This window comes from Numenius arquata, chromosome Z, assembly GCF_964106895.1.
Source record: "Numenius arquata chromosome Z, bNumArq3.hap1.1, whole genome shotgun sequence".
In the NCBI taxonomy this organism is placed as follows: domain Eukaryota; kingdom Metazoa; phylum Chordata; class Aves; order Charadriiformes; family Scolopacidae; genus Numenius; species Numenius arquata.
This window is the reverse complement of record NC_133616.1, coordinates 29487371-29502282: the sequence shown is the minus strand read 5'-3', so window position 1 is coordinate 29502282 and position 14912 is coordinate 29487371. Positions and strand designations below refer to the sequence as shown.

General features: G+C 41.5%; 1 protein-coding gene across 1 annotated transcript in view; it reads right to left on the bottom strand.

Annotated features, from left to right (window-relative positions):
• TNPO1 (transportin 1) overlaps positions 1-14239 on the bottom strand; it is a 56802-nt gene extending 42563 nt beyond the window's left edge. Inside the window, exons 1-3 of the mRNA XM_074166899.1 lie at positions 14068-14239; positions 13733-13846; positions 9922-9997 (exon numbers count right to left, since the gene is read on the bottom strand). Of these exons, the coding sequence (XP_074023000.1) occupies positions 9922-9997; positions 13733-13837 (181 nt within the window). The 5' untranslated portion in view covers positions 13838-13846; positions 14068-14239. The remainder of the gene's footprint in view (positions 1-9921; positions 9998-13732; positions 13847-14067) is intronic.
• Positions 14240-14912: the final 673 nt, after the last annotated feature.

Genomic DNA, 14912 nt, shown 5'->3' with positions numbered 1-14912 from the left:
GATAAGTTCTCTTGATCACTCTCAGGTTTCTCTAAAATACTCTCAATTCAAAGTAAAATCTCTGCATCAACCCTTCTGCCAATATACTATGTTAAACTCTGATTGCTTCACGTAACTGTAAACCACTGATAGGTATACACATCTTCAAGAAATCCAGTCGTCCATAAATGATTATTAAGATTTAAAGTTGTGCCTGGTGACGAAGGAAGCCAAAGGAGTCTTCCTTTAATTTCCATATGATTTAAAGCCCTTGCAAACCACCACAATAAACTACCATCTTCAGCAACCAGTTAGACACAGAATATAACAGTTACTCATTCTGTATCAGCCAGCAGTGTATTCTTGGGGTGAAAGAAGTCAGAGTGCCAACCAAAGCCAGACTGTAATACGGTACATTAGCCACTATCAGTATGAACTCCAGCATAAAAATACTAAACAGTGTATTAAGCAAAAACATTAATCCTTTAGAAAGCCTGGTTACAACTACAAAAGAGACAAGGCAACAGCTTCAATTTAGCCAAGCAGAGATACAGAAACTATTTACGTTTCTTGTGTCAGAATAGGCAGATTAGCCAGCTGGTTTAGATAAAAATTAAGGTCACATTAAGGTGACACTTCCACACCATTTTTTTCTTTATGAACTATCCAATGGTATGCAGCAGCATGAAACATCTTAAATCCGCTCCTTCAGCCAAGATAACAGAAAAGCTGTTCTTCATAGTAAGTGATTATCCCACAGACCCACAACAAAGATTCCATGGGATTCATAGTGAAAGTTGCATCTTTGACAAAAGGAAAAGATTCATGAAACAAGAAAAAGATTAAGAACAAAAAGCAAACCCAATTACCACCATACTAAGACGTGACAAGCAGAAATCACAAAGATGGATGTAGTGCTAAACAAACACCAATCATTTGAGCTAGGGAAGCACTACAGAATCTGATACTCAGGCATTTAAAAAACAAACAAACAAAAAAACCAAACAATAAACAAACCACACCATAGTCAAAATCTTAGTTTGAGAAAAAAAAAAACAACTTTCTGATATGACTGCACAAGTATATTTATGGAATCTAGGGTGTTCACCAACTTAACAGCTACGCTGTCAGAAGACCGTAATACAAGTCTGGATGAGCTCTTGCTGTAACACCAAGATTAAAGGCAGATGGCCTAAAAGCTGAGTAAAACACTCTTTAGTCTTCATATATTCTGTGATAAATTCTGTCAGCCATATGCTTCAGCCATCACAAAAGATCACAGTCTTGCCTCCTCCCATCTCAGTCAACCTGGAAGTATAGAGAGTTGACAAGAACATACAGTACAAGAAAAAGAAGGAAAGCAACGCAGACCTCTGGCATTTGTTATCATCTTCGGTGTCAAATCAGTTCATCAGTGGAAGACTCCCCTCTCACATTGCCTCACTTTGTAATAAAACCATATCACATAATCATCATTTGTTTCTCAGTAATTTTCCAATTCTGTTGCAAGACTCTAATACTAGTTCCAGACTTCAATAGTATACAGATAGAGCAAATGGACACATACCCATATTACACAGATATTAATTATTTTAGGGCTACTGCAGTCCTTTTAATAACTAGAGTGTCCCCTCAAACAGCCATATTTCCTTTACCAAGACTTTGTATGACATAGGGTGCATATGTGAAAGCAACAAAGCTTTTGTAGCTCACCTGCAAGTCCAGGTGACCATTTGTTTCACCATGCCTTTTCATCCTCTCTTCCTTAGAATGTAACTACCTAGATTGCTAAAAGAACTGAGCATCTGGGATGAGGGTAGTGTTCATCCATTCACAGACCGATACAATGATTACAAGCATGGCTATATTTCGCCCTATTACTCTTCTCATACTGGCAATTTTAAATCTTAGGGTGAGACTTTTTCTAAAGCAAAACTGCTCTGCAAATTTCAGTCTTAAAGCTATTAAGCCTTTTTCAGAGATAAACTGCCATTCTGTTTTAACTAGTAATACGGATTTACTAAGTACAAATACAAAATGCGATAAAAATCATTACTAGTGTCACTGTTGAACACAAAGATTTCCGATCCATTAATGAGAGACTGTCTCTTAAAAGAGCTGAAATCAAAAAATAAGGATCCCACCAGAGCAGTATCATATGGAAAGCGAATGACGAATAATTTCTTCTGTCCAAATGTACAAGAATACTGTACAGAGACACCTTCATGAGCTTCCTAGCAGAAAGAGATCTTAGTGGTGTTGGGATTTTTTTTGATGCTGGACTTAAGTAACCTTAAGTGTAAGACTTTTGGCTTAAACTGGTATGGTTTATTCTCATGTCAGAAGCAGGACCGACAGTGTTTAAAACAGTCAGTGTACCTGAATACATAAATGACCTTGAAATGTAGTGGCTAGTCTGAAATTAATCAGTGTTCAATTGACTCATGTCATGGAAAATAATTTGGCACAACTGCCTAAGTTTAGGAATGTTTGTAAGACCAAAACAAAGCTAGAAATGTTCTACTGATGCTGAGTGGTGCATATTTATTGAATAATAAGTAGCAACAGCTATGCTTCTCAAGATCATGTTGTAAATAAAACTGAGCTGTGGACAATATGGGAAGGGTGTTGAACTGTGGACCAACAATTAGCTTGTTGGTTTCTGCATTCTAAGTAACAATGACCACAGGTCAATCAGAATGCCATAATTTGTACATCCCTACAGGCTTGCAAAACACAAAACGTTTCAGGAACTAATCCTCTGGTTTCACTCTTACTTTCAGCTTCTCTATCATATTTCCACAAATGGGTTGTCTCAGCTCTTTTCCTCTCTAATGCCATTTTACGTAGCACTCCGATTCCTGCAGTTAAATCCTACAGTGCTACAATTCTATCAAGAGCAGAAGAACCCTTAGTAAGAAATGGAGATTCAGTGTGATGAGAGTATGATTCACTACGATATTCCAAACTATGTAACAAACGCAGTGTATTGTTGCAGTTTGAGAACATCTAAAAAGTAATGCCATCTCTCTTTGGTATTTATTTGTGGGGAGTGGGGGACAAGTACCTTCGTACTAAGTCAAGTGCATAGGAAAAGGAAATTATGAGCTTCTCAATGGAAGTTGCTTAGACAGCATTTGGCAGCAAGTGAATTAGGATTTAGGGTCATTAATCTATCTGAAGAAATGACTCAGTCAGATGAATAAACGTTTTGTCACTCTCTGAATATATAAAAAGTGAATGTCATATTTTAAAATGTGACAATCTGTCATATGATTAGTTGTTGTAAAACAAGGATTAATTGGTTCAGTATGAGAGAGTGTTATTAAATTGAGTTAATTCAGAATACTGCTCAAACTGCTAAGTGAGTACTGGGAAGCACAAAATACAGGACACTCACCAACACTGATGTTGTATAGGGTGCTGTGCACTGGAAGTTTTGATTACTACTCCTTCTGTTTATATCCTATAGGTATAGCTTAACAGAAAGTTGTTGGTGGCGTGCAGGTCTTGTTTTAAAGCCAGACTATTTTGTTTCTCTGATATCCTACTTTGCCAATATACCCTTCCCCTATAATGCCCAATTAATTCAAGACAAAACCTTCTCATTTTTATTTCCTAAGCCTGTACTCAAGTGTGTTTCCTATTTTCACTTATAGCAATATAGCAATATTAGTTTGCACTCCGGTGAATGGCAAAATAGCATTTTGACACTAGTGGCGGTGTTCTTCCTAAGCAGCTGTGTGTTTAGCTACAATACTAAAATAGAGACCATGGATATGCTCTTAATTCAATACGCCTTTATGCAATTTCATCTTCTACTACTAGTATTTCAGAAACAAACTTTTTCTAGTATTTGAGTACGCAAGAGTTCTTCCTCGGAACAAAGTGACTGATCCTCTGCTACTCAGAGTACCAGTGAAAATAAGACTATATCTAAGAAGCTTTGAAGTGTGACTATGCTGCTCTTCCTTGTCATTTGAAATCCATCTTCAGTCTCTAATTTCTATCTATGACTTCATCAACCTCCTTTCTTTGGAGGGAATTACCTCAGATCAGTAGTATATCTACTGATTTGGAGAAGAACATCCATCAGTTGAAGTCACGTAAATGCTTTTTCCTTGGAAATACCAAAATAAAAATATGTACTGCTGAAACTACTTACTTGAACAGCCAGTGTGTGCCACTTCAGATGAAGCAGACAGCCTCACTAGGAAGGAATGATGTTGCCCTGTCCAGTGCTGCAGAGCTAAGCCGTTATAAGCTGCTTACACTAAACCAAACGCAAACTGCAGTCAGTATTGGTTCTCATGACTCTGCCATGGCACTATTGCACCTGAATACCTTTTGAAAGCAGAAGGCACAGCCAAGTAAAATCTTCATGTGGTTCTGAAGAGTGAGAATTATGCCATTATAGAAGGAGAAGAAAGGGGTTTAATGTTTTGCAAAAGTAGTAGTAATGCTTAGCTAGTTATTGATATTAGCATCAAACTGTGGGATCAAGATGTGCTTTTATATGGCTCTTTAGATTACTTTCAATAAAGACACTCAGTTCTGGAGCTGACCAAAAATACTGTGGGCACTATTACTGGTGATACTGAAATGTATCTGTGGGGTTTTTTTCTGGATTACACTTCCCTTTGGCATTAAAGGAACAGTGTTTTTACTTGCACATGAGAAGTGGTAATGGACATTCCTCTATAGGGCTAATTTGTCTTCATGAAAGTGGTCAGCTAACCAATTGCACCTGTCCCAGCACTGAAATATAACAAACACACTGAAACGGTTATATCATCCTAATGCCTCACCACAAGTCTGCTTTCTGAAAATCTAGAAAGAGGTGGTGATGTTGCTTCCTAGGAGCCATTACAGCCTAAATCAGACACCAGCATGTAACCTCACAAGTAGGAGGCACCATTTTTCCAGGTAGGAGGCAGTTCAGAACTACATTCAGCTTGTAAGACATGCTAAGGAAAGACTTCAAATAGCTGGCTAAATACCTCCAACTTACTCTAAAAAAGTCCCATTTATTGTGTGGCTGAAACAGGTCTTACTATGTGAACTTCAGAAAAATGCATAGCAAACAAAACCGAAGGTCTGAAAACCTCAAGAATCAAGGGAAAGCCTGAAAATTTCTGTCCTTGCTCCACAAGCAACTTGAGAGAAAATATATATTCCAAGACTCGCCTCCCAAATGTTTACAGTGAATAGCACTTTTGAAGAACCTAAACCAATGTGTTTAAGTGCATGAATGCACTAGGCTAGTCAACGGGCCAACACTCCAAAGCTGCCTCACAAATGCACACAAATGCAAAACTTTACAGAAGCTGTGCACAAACTAACCATGTTCTCTGTCTCTTGTCTAAGAAGGTGTCCTGATTTCAGCTGACATACAGTTAATTTTCTTTCTAGTGGTTGCTGTTTTTTCAGATTTGTTATGAAAGGCACGTCAAATAACGCATATTGTTTTAGTTGTTGCTAAGTGATGTTGAAAAAGGCCCTTGACTAGTATAAGTTTCCCATAGAAGCTGGGAAGGAGCATAGACAGAACAATAGAATGACCAATGGAATATATTCCGTACCAGAAATATCATGCTCAGTATATAAATGGGGGTTAGCTGGGGGAGGAATCAATGATCTCTGCTCAGGTCAGGCTGGGCAACCAATTCACCAGGCAGAGAGACTGACTTGTGCATTGTTTATTCTTTTACCATTATTATTATTGTTATTTTTCTTTTCTCTTATTGGTCTATTAAACTGCCTTTATCTCAACCCCTTTTGTTTCATCCTTTCCCCCCCCCTCCCTACCCTTCTGGGGGATAGAAAGGGAAAGGCAAATGAGAGGCTGTGTCACCCTAGTTGCTGGCTGGAGTTAAACCATGACAAAAGGAGAAAAGGTTTATCTGAGAAAAGACTTCTGTGTTTTAGGATAGACAGCCTGAATCTTAACTAGAATAAACATAATATCAGTTATCAGTACTTCTGCTCTTTTTTTCACCACATAAAGCAGCATTAGGTATGTTAAATCTTACCTAAAAAGCAGTAAGCTCTGACATCACTTCTGCTCTTGCAATTTTTATACAAAACATTCACCAACATGAAGGTGACATTAGGCCAACTAGAATGCCACCTTAATTCTGACCCCGTATAAAGACAGCTTCCCTTTTTCGCCTAGAGATGTGAAGATCAGAGTGAAAGAATGGATACATGCAGAAACATAGCAGGAATAGTCTACAAAGTCTCAATTTAGGTTCTCCTTAAACAGAGAAAGGTTACCAGAAGGCAACACGGTAGTCTTTGTTGATGCAAGTAGGTCATGTCACCTCACACTACAACCTTGCATCAACAAAATATTATGGCAGGATTATGACAGTCATCACACCCAATGCTCCCTGACAAATAGAATTTATGAAGATTAGAGAGTATTCTTGGTGAACGACAATGGACATTATCTTTTGATAATTTAGCGCGTGTCAGATCCACCTCATTCACAAAATTCAGGATGCTGTATGAAATAAAGCATGGTGTAATTCCAGGTTAAAAATAGTAAGAAGAAAACACCAGGGAATTTACAAGTTGTCCTACAAAAGGACAAGGCAGATGAATTAAGAAGGATGCTATTTTTGTCAGTCTATTTTAGATGGGGGGAAAAAGGAATCTTACAAGCCTTCATTTACAGAAGGTACAAAGCAAGCAAGGCTTTGATACATACAACTTTGGGAATTTCACCATCATGGTCAAAAAGCTCCAAAACAAACTTAGAACTTCTGCTTACAGTATGAATTGCCCACATTATGACACCTAGAGGTCCTTCATCTGACCTGCCTCAGCCGTCTTGTTGGACAACTGCCTCAACATACCTTAACTAGAGGCAAGGACTGGCCTCAGCAAGACAGTAATGAGGCTGAAATTAGGACCATACCTTCTTTCCTCATATTTTCCTTCAAGGGAACACACTTGGACTATGGAAGCAAAAATGTGAACAAGGAAAGGAAGATTTAGATGCACAATGTAGAACAAAAAGAAGCTGCAGGTAAGAGAAGAAATTAACAACAGAGGCAAAGCTGATACTCCCTTGCAGCACTGGACTGTTTCAGTCAACCACACATAAAATACAGAAAGTGATCTGAGAAGCAGCAGCAACATGCATGCACTCCAGAAAACAACTCATTAACAGAACATAGAAGCCTACAGGATTCTGAGCTCAGCTCAGGGAACAGTAGGAAAAAAAGCACAACCAACCACACACAAAAAAACAAACAACAAAAAAAAATTCCAACCACAAGACCAACACTAAGGCAGGGCAGTGCCACTACATTATCTGAGAGGTTTTATACCTGCCAAACCAAGAATGAACAGCTACACTAGCAGAGCATCTGAGTAATATTTTCATTTATAGATACATCAGTAAAAACAAGCTTCTTTAATTCTGTTATTTTCCAGTTAATCTGGACCCCATCTCACCCAACTAAGGAATATCTCTGAGCACCATGCCTGCTGAGAAGTACATTCTGGGGACCTATACCTCAAACTTCAATGGCTTGTGATCATATTCTGTTCCACCAACCCGCCTACTGCCTAACTTCCAGGACTGAATGCTGTTTCCTCGACATTTTTTATATTCTGTGATATTTGTAACATTGGCATTTGTCCAGATTCACAATGCTATCTTTATAAATGCACACTAGTTAAATGGAAAAAAAGAAAAAGAAGCACTTAAAGCTAGGGCATGTATATGCCACATCTGCAAGCCAGGCCATATATTTTCACTGATGAAATAGTAGCAGGGAAACACCTGTTTCCAGGAGGACTAAAGCTTAACAAGCTTTGACAGCTTGACAAGACCCACTGAATTTAAAAGCAAAAACAAGAAAACCATCACATATGTGTAGGAGTTCCACAATAAACCTAAAACCGGCAAGTCATAAGCATTCAGACACAGAAGACTGATGAAACTAACTGGAGGGAAAAAGAAGTTACACTTTTTGCAACTGAAAAGTAGTACCTCTGGCACTAAAACAAAGCAAATTCCCTACACATAAGGTTTACCTAAGTATCTTAGAGGCAAGCCTCAGTGAAACAGCCAGCTTTGCAAGTACAGTTATTTGCCTGCAAGAGGTGTAAGACTCAGGCAAAATATAATTTGGTACAACCTCCACTGTAGTAAAATGAAGCTATTTAACACACATTTCAATCAACCGATACAGAATTCCCACAGTCAGGAGCTGTCACCTAAATGTATCCTTAAGTACAGTTTTCTCAGCAGTGGTTTCAATGGTGTCAAAAACCAAATCAAAGGTTAGTCCCATCTGCTATCAAACCAAGCTCTTTTTCTCATGCATTATCAAAACACCTTAATTTTTATTAAATAAGCTGTCAGTGATGTTGGACGCTTATTTTCATGGCTCCTTCTGGGGCAGTATGGCCGTAAGAAAAGTTGGAACTTCCAACAGTATGAATATCTATGCTTTGGTCCATGGCATAAAGCATGCTAGTTCTTTCCTCTAGCCAAGAAACTTGGCAAGGCTGTAGGACAGACTGTCAACAGAACCTTCTTCTACCTGATAAGTCCATCACATTTTCCCCTATTGGTCCAAAAGAAGACTGAAGATTACTGTACCTGCTGAATAGCAATTCTAACAGTGTTTTTACCTTACTTAGGCAGGACTAATGAGGGGCAATGGAGGCCTGTTGGTTGGATTCAAAGCAAATCCAACTAAGTCCTCTGTTGTCCCTCATTAGTCCTACCCAAGCAAGGTAACAAGGATATTTAGAACTTACCATGAAAAGCACCAACATCAGACTCAATTATGGCACCCTCAACATTCTGCAGGTTTCCTGAACTAGAAACACAAAGTTAAAATATAGTTGCTTTGGACAAAAGAATATGACTCTAAAAATGTCACTGATGCATGACAAGAGCACCTCTGAAGCAACAGCTGCTTCTCAGCAGTCTCACAAAAGACCTGATGTACCTGCGAGCGGTATCAGTGCAGTCTGATCCCAAACACTTCTTAGAAGTTAACTTGCTACTTCTCCCCAACTTGCTTGCCTCCTCAACCTGCCAGATCCATTTTTTTATTTTTCCCTCAGATAAAATGGCTTTATATAATCACTTTTCAATAGGTAGCATCTCCTACTCTTCATCCGATTCCAAACAGATTGATGTGTCTAAACATTAAGAACAGCAAAAGACGACTACTGGATAATCTAAGGAGATCTGTTAGGAAGATAGATTCTGACACATCGTTAAACACATATTAGTATCTAGAACCTCAAGCTCAAGTGCTGAACAGAATGAAGAAGGGGAAATCAGCAAGTAAGGCAGTGTTAGAAAACAAATATGGGGAAAAAAACGTGTGGAACACCCTTCTCGTCATACCCTTTTGTACAGACTCCAGATCTCTAACTGGACTCACTCTGCTTTTCATTTTTCTGTTCATGGTGTAAAGCACATGGTGTATTTACACTGGCACTTTGCTCAATAATTTAATATCCTGGCTGATTCAAGTCTTGAAAGCACTCTCTGTCAAACTTGATGTATTCCCCTAAGGCCTTACAGATAATCAGGAGAATTCCTACATAGTACACACAAAAACATTGGGATATACTCCAGCCTTCAAGTATAAAAATATACTTTTTTCCTCCTCTCTGTTTCCTTCCTCCCGAAGTAAACTGACATCACATGCAAAACACTAGTTAAAACTTAGGATAAATGCTCTTGCCGATTCTTTGAATGTTTCAGACCCACATGTAGTAAAATTTAATTCAAAGGGAAAAAAAGCAAGCATCCCAAAACCCAGAGGTCAAACACTAGAAGGCAGAAAAATCACTGGTAGCAGGACACTAAGGAAAAAAAAAAACCCAGAAAACAATCTAAACACATTAAAAGAAAAGGCCAAAAGAAAAAAGAATAAAACAGTTAATATCTCAAGAACTTACCTTCAGACTTCAACTTCGTAAGAACAAAGATCAGGTAGTTGTTGAAATCTGGGTACTGATTGAGTTGTTCTAGTTTCTGAAGAGAAAAACTGTTAAGGAAAGTTGAATCTTCACACACAGCATTTATAGCTTTCTAGATACAAAGATTATTAAATGACTTATGTACTGCTGTGTCGCTTCAACCAGCTGCGACCATAAGCTCACAGTATACAGAGTAAGAACAATTTGAAAACAGTTTCTGTAATTTTCTTACTGAAGCAATAGCTTTTAGTTATGGGGAAGTCTGGAAAGAAAAAAAGGACAATCCAAGAACAGACACAAAAATTTACAAATATTTTTAAGGATCTGTTAAGCCACACACACACACAAAAAGCCTCCTCTGTACAGTTTTAGATTTCAGGGGGTACACAGAAGGCCGCCAAACCCAAGGAATCCACTGAGACACAATCCCATAATACATCTCCCCCCCCCCCAATAAATAAAAGCATTTCAGCATTAAAATACAAGAGCTGTGATTTTGATAAGCTACTCATTTTAATGTTAGACATATACTTCTTTATGATGCTAATTAGCCACAGCCTGAGCTCTCAGCAACGAGAGCCTGTTTAATTGTAAATGCACAGACAGTTGTACGAAGAAGTTCATGTTCATCCACAGTCTCGTAAGGGAAAAAACCCCAAAACCCCAAACAACAAAATGCTCTTTAACTGCAAGAAGAACTATTATGTTTCTGAAGAGCTGTGAAGGTACGTAGCTGTCTTTCCCAAAATTTGTCACTACTTCTGCCTCAAATTCCCAGTATTCTGCCACTGCTTGGCTAGAGCAGTGATCTGGCATATTCTCCTTGTACCCCATTCTCATACCCTGGTAGTAATAGGCATTTTGCACAACAATAATATTTTAAGTCAGTGCAGTGTCACGTCTAAGTTTCTAAACCTACTAAATATCATCAGTATGGCAAACAATCAAGACATTTAACAAAAAACGATTTTTAGAAGAAGCCTGGTTATTTGCTCCATAAGCATTTACTTTACTTGCCATTTAGCTAAATCTCTAAACATTCAAAGTAGCTAGACCTCAGCCAGATACACGTATGTTAGGACTTGGTGGTCCAGTAAGTCCCTTCCAGTTCTAAAGTATCCATTTCCTTCCAATGACCAACAGCCACTGTCTCAATCACAAACTTCAGAAACTTCATTCTTAGATACTAAGGCTGTTTGCATCAAGAAGTAATGTGGGAGAAGCCTACCCTCTTTCCACTTAATAAGAGAGTAAAGCATACTTAATCACAGCCACAAGCTCCTTTACTGTGAAACACACAGCAGACGAAATGCAAACAGGAGGATGGTCAGGACAAGTGAAAATAATATAGGACACTCTACATGGCCCCTGGAAATGAAAAACCACACATCCAAAGATTGTTGTCAAAGGTGCCAAGCCAAAGAGCTCTTTCAGGAACAGCCAAGAAGTAGGGTAGCACATTTCAAAATTTTTTTTCTTCTTCTCCAAGCTTCAGAAACATAATCACCAAAAAGCCAGCTGAACATTAGTAACAACTGTGAACTCCAATGGATTGAGTAGGAAGCAGCAGCAGAACTGAGAAAGAATGAAAAGAGCAGTATTTAATAGAAGCGTAATAAAAAAACCACTGAATTGATCTAGGAATCAAAGAATAGCCTACAGGCCATATTTTCTTAACAACGTCTTCACTCACTTTTTCTTTTTTATTCCAAGAAACATCTCTTTGTCTGCAAAATATCTGAAGCATTACCAATTCATAATTTTGTTAACAAAAGGTTTCAGCTAACCTAGACTCCCCACTGTTGTATTTGAGTTCCGAGTACCCAAATGTGCCAAAACAGTGTCATAAAGAGCGAGCATGACAGAATGAACACACTGATAATCTTACCAAAAAATACGGACTGAAAGTACTTTAAATTTAAAACCATTAATCACCACTCTGCTTGGACATGCTACTAAGTGTCATTTTACATTTCAACAGCCATCACAATTTTTTTTGTGGAAACAGTCTCAAAGGACATTTATATATTTACTTATTTTTAAGTTACAGGATATGGCCTGTCAAGTTCTATTAGAACATTTTCCTGAACTGAAGTATAATACAATGGTAAAAACATGCCACTTCTCTAACCTATACAGGTCAACATACAAGGACCTCCTTGAAAGCACAGGTACCTCAGCACAGCAGGGAATTACCACTACCATTTGAAAAGAATTTAAAACGTCCGTTAACAGCACTTCTTTTCAGTCAATTTCCATTCATCTTCAAGGCAGACAGCATCACATACATTCCCCATCCCACAGGTACGCTGCTGTTTTTCAATAAACAAACCAGATGCTACTAAGTTCTTTGAAGCAGAGCTTTAAAATGTAATTTTACATTAATGCTACACTATAAACACTGTTGCTATAAACACTTTCGTATTTTAAATACTAAAGAGCACTGGTTTAAGTTTGGATCATCATCAGAACATTTCACCTAGACACTTCCAGCTAGGATTTTTCAAAGGAAGCAGTAACATTTTTAAAATCTGAAACATAGCTGCAAGAACAAGAAGATTTAAGATGAAAACTACCTTCACCTTTCAGACAAGAGCAAAAGCCTTCCTAAGCTTGACCACATCTGTTATGAAAGCCTAGAAGTGAAGCAAATTTGGCTTCAAGCTAAACTCTTAAAATGACAAAAATATATATAGGCACACATATATGTTCTTACGCACTTATATAAATTCTGTTGCTTTCTGTGAAGACCTTCAAGCAAATGTCTTAAATAAAAAGGGATCAAGATGATATCCTTCATAGAATTTCAGGACTTCCAGATATTTTAAAGCACTTATATGGCTAGCTCTAGGAGCAGGAGGCAGTAGATGAGGGCTTTGTTTTTCAAAATCTCTGCTTCTTAATTTAAAATTTTACTGTCTCAATCTTTGTTCCTTAAAATCTTGCTACTTCATCACTTCCACAAGCAAGAGAGACTTAGGGGGGTCAAAACCCCAACAATCCACACCACTAAGACCAAATACACTACAGAGTAGCACGAGTAGATTTCCCCCTTCCCGTCAATTTTATCGAGTGTAACGAGGAGTATTTCAGGCTCAGGGTTCTGGGCAAGCAGAAACAGCCTCACAACGTAGCAGTATGTGCAGTGTCAGAGCCAGCAGGCCAACGAGGGCGTGCAGGCAGCAGCTCCCCCCGCAATCGATGGCTTTCGCCTCCAGTGCGGGCGCCAGATTACCTCCGGAGGCCCCCGCCTCGCCGCAGGGGCGAGGGGTACCCCGAGCCGCGCCGCTTGCCTAGCCTGGACCCGTCGGCGGGATCCACCGAGGCGAGGGCCGCCATCCCGCCCCGCCACGGCTGGAGGCTGGCGGCAGCCCAGCGTGGGGGAACCCGGGAAAGCGGCAGATACCGGCCGAGCCGCGCCAGAGCCTGCGCTTTAATAAGAAAAGAAAAAAATAAAACCAATCCACGACCAATCCGGCCCTTGGCTCCGGGCTCGCAACAGGTGCCCGGGCCCCCGCCGGGGGAAGGCGGCCCCGCGGCCCACAGGCCTCCTCGGCGGTTCAAACGCCGCGCCAGGGCCTCCCGCTCTGGCAGAGGCTCGGCCCACCGCGCTGTGGTGGCTCACCGGGCAGGCCCGACCGCCACCGCCGCCTGCCGCAGCGCCGGCCTGCTGCCGCGCAGGCCGCGCTCCCCCCGCCCGCCGCCCCCGGCCTCCCCAGCGCCCGCCGGGGCCGCCGCGGCCCCGCTCCGCCCGCCCCGCCCGCGCGGCGCAGGCCTCGGCCAAGGATACTTGTTGCACGGCTCTCTGCGTGGTGGTGTCCGGGGACTGGGACTCCTTGAGCAGCTGCAGGATCTGCTGGAGGCCCTGCTCGTCGGGCTTCCACTCGTACTCCATCTTGTCTCGCTAGAAAACACCAGACAACGGGAGGCCGCGTTTAGCGGCGCGGCAGGGCCCAGGCCGGGGGAGGCGGAAAGGGAGGAAGGAAGGAAGGGAGGAAGGAAGGCCGGAGGGAGGGAGGGGGCACCGCGGCGCCCAGCCCGCTCTGCCTCTCGCCCCGGCAGCGCGCACCCCGCAAACACCGCACCCCACCAACCGCCCGGCCCCGACGGTCAGACGACACTGACCTGCTCCCGCCGCCGCCCGCTGCGCTCCGCGCCGAGCAGACTGAGTCACGGCGAATTTGTAATCCGGCCCGAAGAGCCGCCTGGCGTCCTCCTGGGTCCTAGCGCCGGGCACGCCTCCGCCCGCCCAGGCCGCCGTCAGCCTTTCCCCGGTGCGTCCCACACCGTCAGGAGCCTGGGGGCGACAAAAGGCGGGGCCCTCAATCCCGGTGGCGGGACACGGGGCGCCTCCGCCACCCACCCGAGAACAGAGAGAAACCTCCAGCCGCCGCGATGGGCTGGGGAGAGGGGGCGAAGCGGCGGCCCGGCTCCAGCCTCGCAGGAGAGCTGCGGCCGCGCTCCCCCAGGGCCGGGCAGCCGGCGGGGAGGGGAGGCTGCCACCCGCGGGGAAGAAGCGGGGCTGGGAAGGCAGAGGCAGGAGCCGGGAACGCGGGACCGCCGGCTGTGCTTCTAGGTGATTTGGCTGAGCAGAAACCAGAAGTTCTCAGTAACACGTGTAAAGAGGGAACAGGATCAACTATGCGGGTGTGTGGGTGTGCGGGTGAAGAAACTCCAAATAAACTGCTTTGAATACCTAGCATATCTTATCCTTACCCTCAAAATATATCAAGGGAGATCTCAGGTCAAAATTAGCAATTTAGATACACATATACATATGTATATATATAAAATACATATGCATGATATACACATTTATATACATATGTCTATTTTCTATATATTATACATATGCTAATGGACGAAATAAGAACACATGCTGCTTAAAAGAGGCCTAAAATATGAAAAACAGTAATTCCCTGTTTTTTTATGATCTTAGTCACTGCGTATGTAAGAATCTTGCTCAACGA